Source organism: Gavialis gangeticus, unplaced genomic scaffold (genome assembly GCF_001723915.1).
Source record: "Gavialis gangeticus isolate Ggan-Ray unplaced genomic scaffold, GavGan_comp1, whole genome shotgun sequence".
Classification (NCBI taxonomy): domain Eukaryota; kingdom Metazoa; phylum Chordata; order Crocodylia; family Gavialidae; genus Gavialis; species Gavialis gangeticus.
The window spans coordinates 30,139,543-30,153,198 of NW_017729026.1; the positions used below are offsets into that span (position 1 = coordinate 30,139,543).

Below are 13,656 nucleotides of genomic sequence, written 5' to 3' on the forward strand. Positions count from 1 at the left end.
CCTAAAATAACCCCTGCTAGCTCCCTGAACACCCTGGGGTGGAGAGCATCTGGACCCACTGACTTGAACATGTCCAGCTCCTCCAGAAGCTCTCTAACCCAGTCCTCCCCAACCTGAGGTCTGGAGGCATTCCTCTCGAGTCCGTCTTGCAACACGGTGGGTAAGTCCCAGTCCCTGCACAAGAAAACAGAGGTGAGAATTGGTTAAAGAGGTCTGCTTTCTCCTGTGCTGCAACCACCAGATTGCCCAGAGTATCTTGCAGGGGCTCCACGTTTCCTGGTGCTTTCTTCATCCTCCCTATATATTTGAAAAAGGACTTCTTATTATCTTTGATCTTGGACACTAGTCCTAGCTCTGACTGCCTTAGCTTTCCTGACAGCCCCCCTACAGGCATGAGCAGAGGAGGTAGCACCCCCTTCCACCGGGTGTACACCGCCTTATTTTGGCAATCAGGCATTCCTGGATGCCCTTGGTGAGCCAGGGGGCCTCTCAGGCACTCTTGCCCCCCTTGCTTCTTGTTGGGATTCTTGTTGGGATGGTCACCCCTTGGGCCCGGAGTATTGTCTCCTTAAGGAACAACCACTCATCTTGGGCACTGAGTTCCCCTGCCCTTGAACCCCAGCACCTCTCCCACTAACCTCAACTTGTTGAAGTTGGCCCTCCTTGAAGTCTAGGGCTACTGCCTTGCTGCAGGCCCTTGATACCCTGTGCTGGATGATGAGTCCAGCAAGCAATGATCGCTATCACCCAGGTGGTCAAGAACCTGGAGGTCCCTTACCAGGTCGTCACCTGTGGCCAGGACCAGGTCCAACAGGGCATTTCCTCTGGGACTGTGCACCTCCTGAATCAAGTGGAGGTCCTGTATCTCAGCCAGGAACCTCCTGGAATGGGCCGACCTGGCTGACTCTTCCTCCCAGCAGATGTCCAGGTAATTTTAAATCGCCCATGACAAATACATCCCTTGCCTTAAGTGCCTCTGCAAACTGGCCCAAAAATTCCTGGTCTAGCTCCTCCCCTTGGCTGGGGGGTCTGTAGTAGACCCCCACCATTAGATCCCTCTCCCCATGGCCCCCTTGTATCTTGATCCAGAGCACTTCAGCTTGCCCCTCCTCTGAGCCCATTCTGCTGGCAGAGGATGTATATTGCTCCTTGACATAGAGTGCCACACCCCCACCTTTCCTTCCTTCTCTATCCCGCCTGTAAAGCCTATAGCCTATAATGCCAACTGCCCAGTCATGGGATGAATCCCACCATGGTTCTGTAAACCCTGTGTCCTACAGTAATATATGCTACCTCTCAAAACTGAGGTTACTCTACTGCAAGCACATGTCTGTGCTCTGCAGATACTACTTAGCTTTGTGTGTTTGAGTGTGTGTATTGGCTTGTCAGGGCTGCTCCTGAGCTATGCTCTTAGCCACTTGTTCTGCACCTAGCAAATTCTAAGGTTTTAGTTCATGGGCACATCATGACTCTGGGTTCGGTAGATTAGAAGAAACATCACTTAAGTTCCCACAACAGTAAGTTGGAGGAAACAAACCTTCCAGTAATTCTGTGTAGTTGAGCAGTAACCAGAAGTCCAAAGAATTTTTTTTCCCCTTCTCCAAAGTTCTGCTTTAGTGGCACAATTGTACCTCTTTCTTAACTATTTCAAAGAAAACTTAATCATGATTATTTTATGCACCTTTGTAGAGGTGGGAAATGGTATAGGACCCTGTGCATGTTGGGTACATAGCTGGTGTATGTTAACATAATCAAAGATGCATAATCTGTGGTAGCCAATGGTAAAGAGGTTAAGAAATTACTGAATAGCACTTGAAACAAGACCCCATACATAGTAAGTGAATTGGTGCAGAGTTTACAAGCTATAAAACCATCTTGAGCGACATTTTATATGCTGTATGCAAAATTGCTGTTGTAAGAAATGTTCAAGAGCCTTAAACAGTCCTTGAGCCCATGATGGGTGCATGTGTATTTGAGGGGACTAACTGAATTCTCCCCCACTCCTTACCATCTCTTCTGATGGGTAGTCTCAGCCAGCTGTCTCTTGAGCACATCATGGGTCATTGCCAATATGCAGACATCTGACCATGTGACTCATGGTGTCAGATACCATGAGGTGCCTCAAACTTGACTAAACTAGCAATTTAGCTGGATTTGTACCAAACTTTTTTTTTAATAAACTCCCTGAGCCAAATCTAAGACTGCATTGCCTCCATTTCAACAGGAACTGTAGCTTCTTTTGATGCCTTTCTAGGCTTAGATCTGAATCTCTCTTGTGGCTCTTACAGTGTAGGTGGCCTACTTGCTATGTAACAATACTTTCTTGAATACTCCTGAATGCCCCCAACCCTGACTTCTGTTTTGGAAGGGCTTTTTGGGGGGGGGGATGCTTCCAGAAATCCTAGAATTGACAGCAGTGGTCCTGAACTAAAGCAGGAATGCCACCCACTAGTCCCAAACGCTGTTTAGTGTAACACGTTTTTTTCCAACTGAGTTTAATAGACACTTAGTTCTACTCCCTGGACCAGCTACCTGGGCTCCTAGAGTATCTGGTTATGGTTACAGTTGAGGTTCTTGGTGCTTTTGGATCGTAGCTTAAGCCAGGGAAACTCTGGCCTAGTTGTCCATTCGGGCAGCCATGTGCCTTTTTAAATTTGGAAGACTTAATGTATATCAGTATTTTAAGCTCAGTAAATAAGACATTGTCTAGAGCCTTTTTTTAATTGGTAGAATTTTATGAAAGGGAAGAATGAGTCTTCAACTGGACTATAAGAATAGATGTCCATTTTTTAAAGCTGGAATTAGACACCCAATTGTGTCCAACAGTTAAAGGTGCCTCCATCTATTGCCAACAATGGGATTGGGGATTCATGGGTCAAGCTCTGGCCTAAGGATTTCTTCCCCATAGCCCACACTGCTGGGAAGAGATTGGAGTCATCTGGCTACAAAACCACCTGTAGAAGCCAAAAACATGCTTCTTGAGCTATTAACTGTAGGATTGACTTGCAGAATAAATCTTATTTCTTACCCTTGTCATCTCTTCCTGGTGGAAAATGAAGCATTGGCTTCAGTGGCCTGACTCCTGTAGAGTAAATGGGACACCCTGATAGTGCATAATTTTGACAAGATATATAATCCACCTTGCTTCTCTTTGTAACAGGAAAAGAAAAGTGGCAGTCTCTTGGAATAACCCCTTGGTATAATTCTGATATTGGTAACAGAGTCAAAGATACTATTTCTGTAGTCTCTTCCCTCTGCTGATGATGCTTATTGCTCTTTAATCATGGAAAGTTGTCATTGCTCTAGAGGTGAGCTGGACTTGTCATCTGTTGCCTATCTACTAATGGCAAGTTCGGATTGCAAAAGCTCTTCAATTAATAGTCCAGAAAGAAAGGAATGTAGCTGGACTTCAGGAGCCATTAGTCCCTGTTCCTTCAGGAGCAGTTATCCCTCCCTCATGTGACTTTTTTTGGCTGACTTGCTGAGTAACAGAATGAAAAGCTAATCTTGTTACATGGGGGGGGGAGGAAAGTGCCTAATGCGTACATGGGTTTAGGAGGGCTGCTTGTTTGTATTGGCACCACAAATTTTACCTACTTCTGACTTGGCAAGATCTCCCTTTTTAAGGGGAAATGGGGGTTTTAAATTTGTTTTTAAGCCCTTGCCTTCTAGCATTTCACTCCTATGAAACAAATTGTGGTACAGTAGATAGGAGCCTGACTTGCTCCTCAACTTTTTAGTACATAACTTAATCATGGTTATCTATATCAATAATTTACTAGATGCACAAGCATTGTATGAATTGGTCAAGAGACTCATCATGAAGTGTCACTCAATATGCTGATACATTGGATAGAGATTTCCCAAATGCTACAAAGCAAATCTAGTGATTCACTAATCTTCAAAACTAGAAGTATCTTGGGAAAGAGAAGAAATGCATTGCAAGTACTGAAATAGTTAAGCTTACGAGTTAGAGAATCACATGCATGTCAAAAGTTCAAAAGGGAATGTGGAAGGTAAGATGAGCTGAACTGGCACTTCTCCTGCATTGTATCTGTAAGCCTGATGTATTGTTCAGAGATTAACTTCATAGACTTCATACCCAAGAATTTTCATACTTCTGGAAAACTTTTTCACAGGTTTGATCTTAACACTGAATAAAAGAGCAGCTAATCCCTTTTGTCAAGTAACTTGAGGAGGGATCTTAATGTAAACTCTCACCTGCAGAAAATACTCTGTATTGTAAAGGCTTTCCTACCTTTAGACACTTACAAAGACTTAATATCTTAATAAGGAAGGCTGAACTTGGTTAAAAAGCCAATAGGTGAAATTGGAGAGAGATAATCCAGTGCTCTGTTTCTGGGAATCTTCATTCTGCACTCTAGGGGGCTTAACTTTATTCCCTGTTGGGGGGGTGGGGGGAGATTATTCTCCAGCACAAAGCCAGCATCCTTAAATATAAGCTTGACTTTGCACCTAACAAGACTCTTATTATGCTAAATTTTGCTCTTAGTTATTGCTTGTTGTAGTTACCTGGGAAAGGCTTCAAGTGCTTTTAAGCCTTCAGAGATTAGATTGCATGCCTGAAACATGGTGTTAAAACAGCCTCTGGAAGGTACGAAACCAAGCAGAGTTGCTTATGAATTTCTGAGACTTGGTACCAAGCTTGTCTAAACTGAACAGTTCTCTGTAGAAACTTATTTAGGATCTATGCACACATTATTATGTTTATTTCATAAGATGCATGGCACTTCTAGGTCATTTAACTTGTCATTCTGCCCAGAATAAACCTTGAGTAACCGCTAGGCTTAAGTGCCTACTTCCAACAATCCTATGAATGGCCCTCAAACAAATATGCAGTGGTCAGTTTTATTTTTCTTTCTCTCTTCCTCATTTAACTTTAAATCCAGAGCTGTCTAACTTGTGTGGCCCTAGGAAAAGTGGCCCCTACCAGGCTTACTGGTGGAGCCACAGCTATGTAGGCACTGCTCACCCCATTCCCCTGCTGCAACATGCAGGCATACAAATGAGATGCTGTCTTTTTTGCCCAGTGCTGCACAAGATGTCTTCTACACATGAACCTGGGCTTGCCCTCAGTGCCCCTTGCCCCCTCACTGCCACCTGGGGGCAGAAATGGGTTGGGGAGCCTAGAGGCTATGGCTGCTGTTGCTGTCAGAGCAATGGGGGTTGGGGGGAAAAGTTGCAGGCCCCAGACTGCCACACTTCAACTCCTTGCATGCAGCTGTGGGCTGCCAGGTAGACTTCCCTAGTTTAATCTATGAAATCTTTAACTTCACAATGAGTTAAAATAGTGAAACATGAAAGCTGTTCAAGCAGCCAGTGGCTGCACTACCTGTTTGTTTGAGGGGTTTGGGGATAGAGAGGTCCCTATTTCCCTACACCAGGAACCTTGCCGCCTCCTAGAGTACCTTTTACCCATATTTTGAGGATCTTTAAAGTCTGGGCAACTCAGCCCTCCCATCCTTGGCCATGAGACGGTTTTTGGTTTTAATACAAGTCCAACCTTGATGCAGGAACAGGACTTGGGAATCAAATCAAACAAAAAACTGTCAGCATCTTTTTCTAGCCTGTGTACATAGACCAAGTCTCCTTCCTTAATATCACTTTACATGGACTTTGCCTACTTTCTATGAGGAGCATTCTCTTTCCTATGTATCTTCTATCCTCCAGCTCTCCAGTTGCTCAGGATTCCTTCTTTTTTTCTCCCACATTCCACATCAGTGATTTGGTTCCCTCTACAGTCCCTGGTGACCTGTGTAGTCCTTAAATGTTTGTGCCGGACCAACACTGGGCTTAAGGCAGAATTACATCTCTGGAATTCTGCAGTGTTTTTCTCCTTGACTAGAGGAAAGGGTCTTGTGCATCCTGACTCAGACTGCTTTTTTTTTTTTTTTTTTAAGAAGCAGTTTCCTCTTCTGTCATTCTTCCTGTAGTGGTGGCTGATAATAGTGATGCGCTCTCTTTCAGACGAATCTTCCTATCTTCAAATTAAAAGAATCTACTGTCAGAAGGAGGTACAGTGACTTTGAATGGCTGAGAAATGAGCTAGAAAGAGAAAGCAAGGTGAGTAATGCTTAAAAAAAAAAAAAAGTGAAGCTACCTAGTACTCAATTACAAAATTAACTAGTAAAAATATACAATGCTTGTATACAAGTGGTGGCATGGCTTCTCTGGGTTCAGCCAGGTGTTAAGCAATGGTCCAGTGTTGCAACTTATCTTTTCTTTTTTTTTAATTGAAATAAAATGTTGAGTGTTCTTAGCACCCTGAAGTGGCTGAAAGGTCTAATTGAGATTTGTGTGGATGACCTTGCTTCTGCATGGGCAACACTAGCTTATTCTGACAAATGGACTATACTACAAAGTCACTGCTAGAGACAGTTTTATGTCCCTTCACAGCTTGCTGGTCAGGGTTTATGGAGATGATAATTTTATTTTATTTTATTTTTTTTAAATTTCAGGTTGTGGTACCACCTTTACCTGGAAAAGCACTTCTTCGTCAGCTTCCTTTTAGAGGAGACGATGGCATTTTTGATGATTCTTTTATAGAAGAAAGAAAACAAGGTCTTGAGCAATTCATAAATAAGTGAGTTGTGAACTCTTTTCTTAGCATTCTAAACCAAAAAAGTCTCTAAACTCGAACTTCAGTGGTAATGCTATATACAGAACAATCATATGAACAGCTTTCTGGCTGAAGCAAAAACCAATTGAAAGCTCCAAGTTTACAGTGTTAAAACTTAATATTAACACCTGAATAACTGAGGTGAGGGTATGATCTCAGGGGTTTTTGCTTTAATTTATGCAACTTACTGTTCCAATTACAGCATTCAAAAATAGTTTTTTGCTTGTCAAACTGAAAAGGGTATGATTCACCAGATGAACAATAAAGTTTGCAATGGATTTGTAGCCATTTAGTTTCCTTGCAGATGGAAGGAAGGTATTGGTAGCTCATAATGATGCATTTTTTTTATTATTATAAAATATCCCTTCTGAAAGTAAGTGTTTCTCTCCAATAGAAAATTAGGGTTAAAAGGAACCTCAGGTAGTCATCTGGTCCAACCTCAAAGCAGGACCATCTCCAACTTGATTATTGTTGCTAAGGCTCTCTCCATAGCCACAAAGCCAGGCATCTAACTGCCTTCTATGATGAGGTTGATTAGGCTTGACTCTCCCCTGGTGGAGAAGATCAGGAACAGTCAACATGGATTCAAGTGCTTAGAAATTAGTCCTTGAGGACCTGCTCCATGACTTGGGTTTTCTGTTTCTTCCCACTCCCCTTCCCCCACATCCTCCTCCTTCTTCCTCTTTAAAGTTTTGCACCACTTACTTTTGTCTGAAGGAAGCCTCATGTACCTCCATCCTCCTGGTCTTGTGGTCAGTAGCAGACACACCCACCATGACATCACCTTCCTTGCACTTGCTTCTGACCCTAACCCAGAGTTTCAGTAGCCCCATCTCCAGTTTCATACTCCTGTCTTCATAATCTCAAATAGTGTTCTAGCTACATGCCAAGTAACAAACTACCCAGGTAATTCTATTACTTCTACACAGCCCAACTTGGTAACATAAGCTCTCTCAAGGAAGCAGAGCTAGCATCTTATTACTTGAGTTTAGACCTGCAGTGATAGAAAGCTTAATGCCAGTTGCATCCACAGATTATTGGAAAGTAAAGAGAAGTGCTGCATAAATCTGTGAAGATGCATTTCCCAACCTTGACTTTTTTTTTAAAATTCCAACTGATCATACTGGAAGATGAATAAGTAAACATGTCCCAATGCATCTGGGTAATGGTTGTCACTATAAATCAATTGGAGTACTCAACAGTTTCCTTTGCCTGGGGAAAGGGTTGTGTGGTGTGGGCATGTCCACAAATTGGAGGTTGTATAGTAAAAAATGTAAGCTACTGAGGTAACTTCAAATGTGGCTTAGTTCAGTAGGGGCGTGTGCGCTCTGATGGATAGTGTCTGTCTTAAACTGAGATTTTTTTTAAAGACGCTTGTTGGCCTCTGAGTATTTAGTACTCAAACTTTTTTTTAAGTGTGGATTAAGTGCATATTTTGAAGAGTAACTTGAGCCTGGGGATAGCAGATCTTAAGTATAAATTTGATCTGTTCCAACTCATTCTAGAGTGCTTCATTTGTCTCTAACAGACCCTAGTTCCTCTGGAATCACTTAATTACTTACAAATGGTTCTCTCAATACCCTCTTAAACCAATACTAAACCTACTTTTATTCATGCTTGGTGTGCCTAGACATCTATTTTTATTTATTATCCATGTGCTTCATAAATCTGGACTACCTAACCTGTTCAGAAGTCTGCCACCTTTCCCAGATCAGAATGCTAATGATACTTTTATTGGTATTTTTTTTTTTCAAAAACTACCAACTGGGGTCTGGAGGCTGGCAACTCTCCCTCCTTTCTCCAACTAGTTGTCATTGCTAAATGACCACTGGTGCTTTACCAAGCAAGTGTCTCTAGGAAGAAGGCTGTATGCATCATTGGAGAGAATGCCCTTAAGTATATGGCTTGTCTGATGCTTAGTGTCTTATGCCTGTAACAGGATTTCATGGTGAAACACTCAAATGTCTCCAAATTTTGAAGAATAGAGCTCATGGCAAGCCTCTTTTTAGAAGTGCATACTGCACTGAGCATAACACTTAACATGCATCTCTTGGAGGAGGAAATGATGGAAGGGGAAGCAACTATCTTACTGGCAAGCTTTTCTTGAACAGCATACAGTAGAAGCAAAAAGCATCTTGCAACAGCAAAGTCTTTGGGTTCCTTTTAATTGGCTGTTTGCCCCTAGATGGACTTATTGTTGTCCATAAGCTTGCTGGGAAAAACTGAATCTATTTTGAATAGCTAGCAATGCATTGATCTTGTGGAAATGTAGAGGAAACAAAGTCAACCTGAGAGACTGGCTTTTAATGTAGCTAGTTATTGCTGCTGGTCCAGCTGTATTTCGAGAGGCATCAATTACTGGGCAGTTTTTCAGGCAAAACTCTTGTTTGGGTTTTCTTCTTTTATGAATCATAAGGAGGTGTTCAGCATAATCTACCTTAATGGCTTGAGCTAAGCTAATGAAAAAAGCTTTTTCTAACAATAGTGCATGCTACTATTTGGAAATAAACAAGGTAGGGAACCAAGATCTTGCCTGCTTTTAAAGCAAGCATTTGTCATACTATGCTTCCATGTTCCCTTAAAACCTAAGGCTGAAATTCAGCTAGTACTAATGTTGTGGGGTTTTTTGTTTGTTTTTCTTTTTAACAAGAATTCTGTTAGGTCAACTAGTATAAAAGTTGCTGGGACATTTGTTGAAGCCAGTAGGGAGTAGCTTCTAGGAAAACTCCTGCCCAAAGCTTTTGGTTTCTGGAGGCTTGTGGTTTGCATGTTGTGTGTGGTGTCTGTTTTCTGATTCCTTGGTAACCTGTGAAGACGACAAGCTCAGGTTGAACTTTTTAAAATAGTGCTATATCATTTTGGCTGTTTCTCCTATATTTTCCCCCCATGCAGTTGCCCTGATAGACTTATTGGCAGTCTTGACATGAGTCTTTGCTTCAAGGCTAATTTGTCTTGGTGACTTTAGTATAGTGCACAGAGCAGACTCTCTGGTATAGCTCTTGCAATGCAACTAGTGCTGCTGCTCTTACCAGAAAAGGTATTTACCACATTTAGTAACACTTTAGAATACAGAGTGTTGCAGGAAGCAGTCAGACCTGGAGATGTAAGATTACCCCTTTCTTTGCACCGTCTGTATCTTGGGTGGATACAAGATGGCACTTGCCTGCCTCCTTTCCCCTTCCCCACTCTTTCTTGGACTGATCAAGGCAGCTGCATTTTGCAGGGGTTAAGTTCTAAGGGACAAGAACAAATTGACTTGTCATCTTTGGACACAAGCTACCACTTAAAGCACTATATTACCAGGTCATAGTTGGAGATTTACTTCCCTGTCTTCTAAAGATTGCTGTAGCTTTTTTTGTCTAACAAACTAACATGCAATGCTTGCTTGAGAACATAGGTGTGGCATGGTACTCTCATGACATGCAGAACAGACAGTAGTCTCCTGATGCTACTGGAGGGCTCTCTGTAAAATGTACCACTAGATATATACGTGCCTTCCACCCTAGGTCCACAAGAGCATCCACAAGCTGAAGTACTGAAAGATTTAATGTAGCAATGGCTTATACTTCTTGTAGTAAGGAAAAGATTGGCATCCAGCTTGGTGGTACTTTGTTTGGTGTGTGTGTGTGTGGGTTTTAAGAGATCTCTCCAGCTCTAGCCTTCTAAAACCTGAGCACTTGAGCAGAACACTTTTCTTGCAGTACTAACTGGTCTTTCTTTCTCTCCTAGAGTTGCTGGCCATCCTCTGGCTCAGAATGAGCGCTGTCTTCACATGTTTCTACAAGATGAAGTAATAGACAAAAACTACACACCATCCAAAATAAGACACACCTGAATGCTGAAAACAACTCCAACTCCAAAATGTTTAGTGATTCTTACACTTGGTTTTAAGAGGTTATAGTTTGTCTTAGCATGCTGCAGATAAACTGGCACAGTAAGCCTCCACTAACCTCATCAGTACACTGCTTGGTCTTTGCATTTATTTTATGGTATTAAAGAGCTCGCCCATTTGTAACTAAATCCCTATGACTAGACTTCTAAGATCATTATGACGATCCACTTTCACAAGTCTCTCCACTCTCTTATCTGCAATGACCTAACAATTTACTGACTTGGCCTTATTTTGAATTTGCACTGTTCTAGTATCACACTCACTTTAGTCAACTCTTATTCACTAGATCATTTCTTTAACTGATGTAGTCTATGTAACTTGTGTAGAAATGAGGCAGTCTGTTTTGGATACCCCCATGTAAGAAACACATATGCAACTGTGTCTTTAAGCTTGTAAAACACTTTATACTGAAGTAATGAGGGAATTATCTTTATATTCTGTAAAGAAGAATCAGATTTATATACTAAAAGTCATTTGTCTAAAATTTTGAAATAAAAATGAAAATGCACTTCAGAGAACTCCTGTTTTCCTGTCTGTCATTGGACACTTTAATTTTATTATCTTAAAGAACCAAAACATTCATCTAATATCCCCACATCCTAGGGAAGTATACTGCCAGCCCACAATGGGTAACAATCCCCCACCCCCAAAATGAAGGGAGCTGCAACATGGCTTTTACAGCTCTTGTTTTTTCCAGGCATGTACAATCTTCCTACCCCCCCCATACACTTAACTCCAACCAAGCAGTGTTTTCTCTATGTACTCTCTTTCCTATTGAAGAAAGACCTTTTGGTTTCATCTAAACTTTCCTTTTGAGAGTTCGCAAATCAATTGGAGTGAGCTGGAAAGGCTGGCTGGCTTGCTTACATTTCTGCTGTAGCAAGGAAGCAAGAGGTGGGTTGTTCTTGACAAACTTTTAAACTTGAATTTTGAAGCTTGTCAGAACTTTATGGCACTTACTGAACTGCAGACCAGTTCACCTTTTTTAAAAAAAAAAAAAAAAAAAAAAAATCATGCAAAGTGCAAACCTGCAGTACTTTGACATCTCTAGATTTTTTTTTTATTAGCCCTGGGCAGGGGTTGTGTGGTTTGGTGGTTTTTTTGCTTTGAGGGGGTGGTAGTGGCTTATTTTCCTGGCTTTTGGGAACGCCCATTGGCAACTTGTCATTTGTTCTAGATGGCACTTGCTGTCCAAAAAGCTAACAATGGAATAAGCATAGGCTTTAAAGCTGGGGAGACCATCATGAATTTTATCATTTTCTTATGGAGAGCTTGGATAATTGGTCTTCCCTGACTTAATGCTAGTCAGATGTAATTCTTAGAAATATATTGTAGTAACGAAGATTCCTGAACTTGCATGTAATAAAAACACTGCAGTAAATTAACTTTTTTTTTTTCTTCTCAGATGGGATGGGATGGAGAACAGCCATGAGGTTCTAGTAATGATCTAAATTGGGGCCAGCTACCTACAGGCCAGATCAAGCCCAGGAAGATCCAACCCTGCCCAGGGCAGCACGAAGAAAACTGGTAACACAAAGCTGCAGCATGCCACAAATCTGCTCTACAGCCCTCCCTGTTGTCATGTCTGTCCTTGCAGTGCCTTACTGCTGTGTAAGGGGCCAGGTATCCACAGCAACATTAGGGTTCTGTGGTGGTTTAAAAAAAAAAAAAAAAATTGCCAACCCTTGCTAGAGATAGCTGCAGTGGAATAGAATGAGGTCTGTATTTCCAGGTTAGTTCTCAACTTCTTCAGACACAAGAAAATGCCACTCCTTAGTTTTCACTTTGTTTGTTTGCTTTATTTTTTCCTGTAATAAAACAAACAACTCTTCTGTTGCAAAAAGTTCAAAGACCACAACAAGTTAGAATCATTTTGATACTGTGGATTCTTCTTGTGAATCGTTTGTACATAGTACATAGCAGTCTGTACCACCCTTGAAATGTTCTTAAGGGAGCCTAGGGTGCTGACATGCCTTAGTTGAGAATCACTGCTCTAGTTAGTTAAACCTTCCCAGCAAGACCTTACTTCCTGTATACCAAATGGGGAGCTAATACTAACCTGCCCTGGCTGCGTATGGTGGTCTGAAGGCTAAGCTTTTCTCCCTTACCCCATAATGTTGCTAGAAAGCTCAATATTTTGGAGGTTCTGCTCCCTTTTGCTTTAGTACTGTCTGTTGAAGTTGGCTGTCCCACTTGTCTAAGGGAAAGTGGGATACAAGTATGGTGTTTTTGGCTAGTGGGGTGACTTCAATATAAAGGAGCCTGTGCTCAATCTCACTTTAAAGAGGTATTGTATTGAATGCATCTATACAGTACACTTTGCAGTGTCATAATCTGCACATGCAAATGCTGTACTGGGCCCTGTATATGCCTGCTTAGGCCTTTCATTGCTGGGACTTGGGTGGAGTTCCAGGGAGCCATGCTGAAATCCTCCCTGATGCCAAATGCCACCTCCCAGGACTGTAACTGATCCTAGGAAGAAGCCAAGGTCTTTGGCCAGTTCACATAGAGCAGATGCTTGAACATTGGCCCTCATAGATGTGCATATCAAGCTGCATACTGGAGTGCAGGACTGACCTGTCAGCACCCAGTGCCATATAAAGGTCTGCCTTGTGGGCACAGTGGGTCACCAGCACTGACCACAACTACTAGGTGGGGGCTGCCTGCAAGTCTATAGTCTTTATGCAGTAACTGGATAACATCCTCATGCCCCAGGACCCTGGCCTGAGCCATGCTATGTACTCGAGTACAGGTGGCCTCCCCTAGTCTCCACTACAGCCTAGCACCTATGGTGATATGTCACCAGGAGAGGGCCCCTCAAGCCACCAGGAGGCCATTCTGACATGCTCCCAGGCCCTGGCCTTGCCCAGGAGCAGAGGCTAGCAGCTGCCCTGTCAGCTGCACAGGTGCAACTCTGCCCAGGAGAGCAGGTTGGCTATGGCACTGCCAGCCCTCAGCAGCTCCAGCTCTTCCCCAGAGGTGGCCTCTGCCTGGGCAGTCAGGTGCCACAGCCCTGTGCCCCAGACCCAGCTAGGAGCTGCACATCCTCATTGCTGCCAAGGACTAACTTGGTCTGCCAAGCATACCTGCCACACCCACCTGGTAGGCCCCTGGGGGGGGGGGG

General features: G+C 42.7%; 1 protein-coding gene across 1 annotated transcript in view; it reads left to right on the forward strand.

Annotated features, from left to right (window-relative positions):
• Window positions 1–11,045, forward strand: part of SNX3 (sorting nexin 3) — a 46,455-nt gene extending 35,410 nt beyond the window's left edge. The window contains exons 2-4 of the mRNA XM_019520131.1: window positions 5,989–6,084; window positions 6,480–6,604; window positions 10,370–11,045. Coding sequence (XP_019375676.1) covers window positions 5,989–6,084; window positions 6,480–6,604; window positions 10,370–10,475 — 327 coding nt within the window. The 3' untranslated portion in view covers window positions 10,476–11,045. The remainder of the gene's footprint in view (window positions 1–5,988; window positions 6,085–6,479; window positions 6,605–10,369) is intronic.
• The last annotated feature ends 2,611 nt before the right edge of the window (window positions 11,046–13,656 follow it).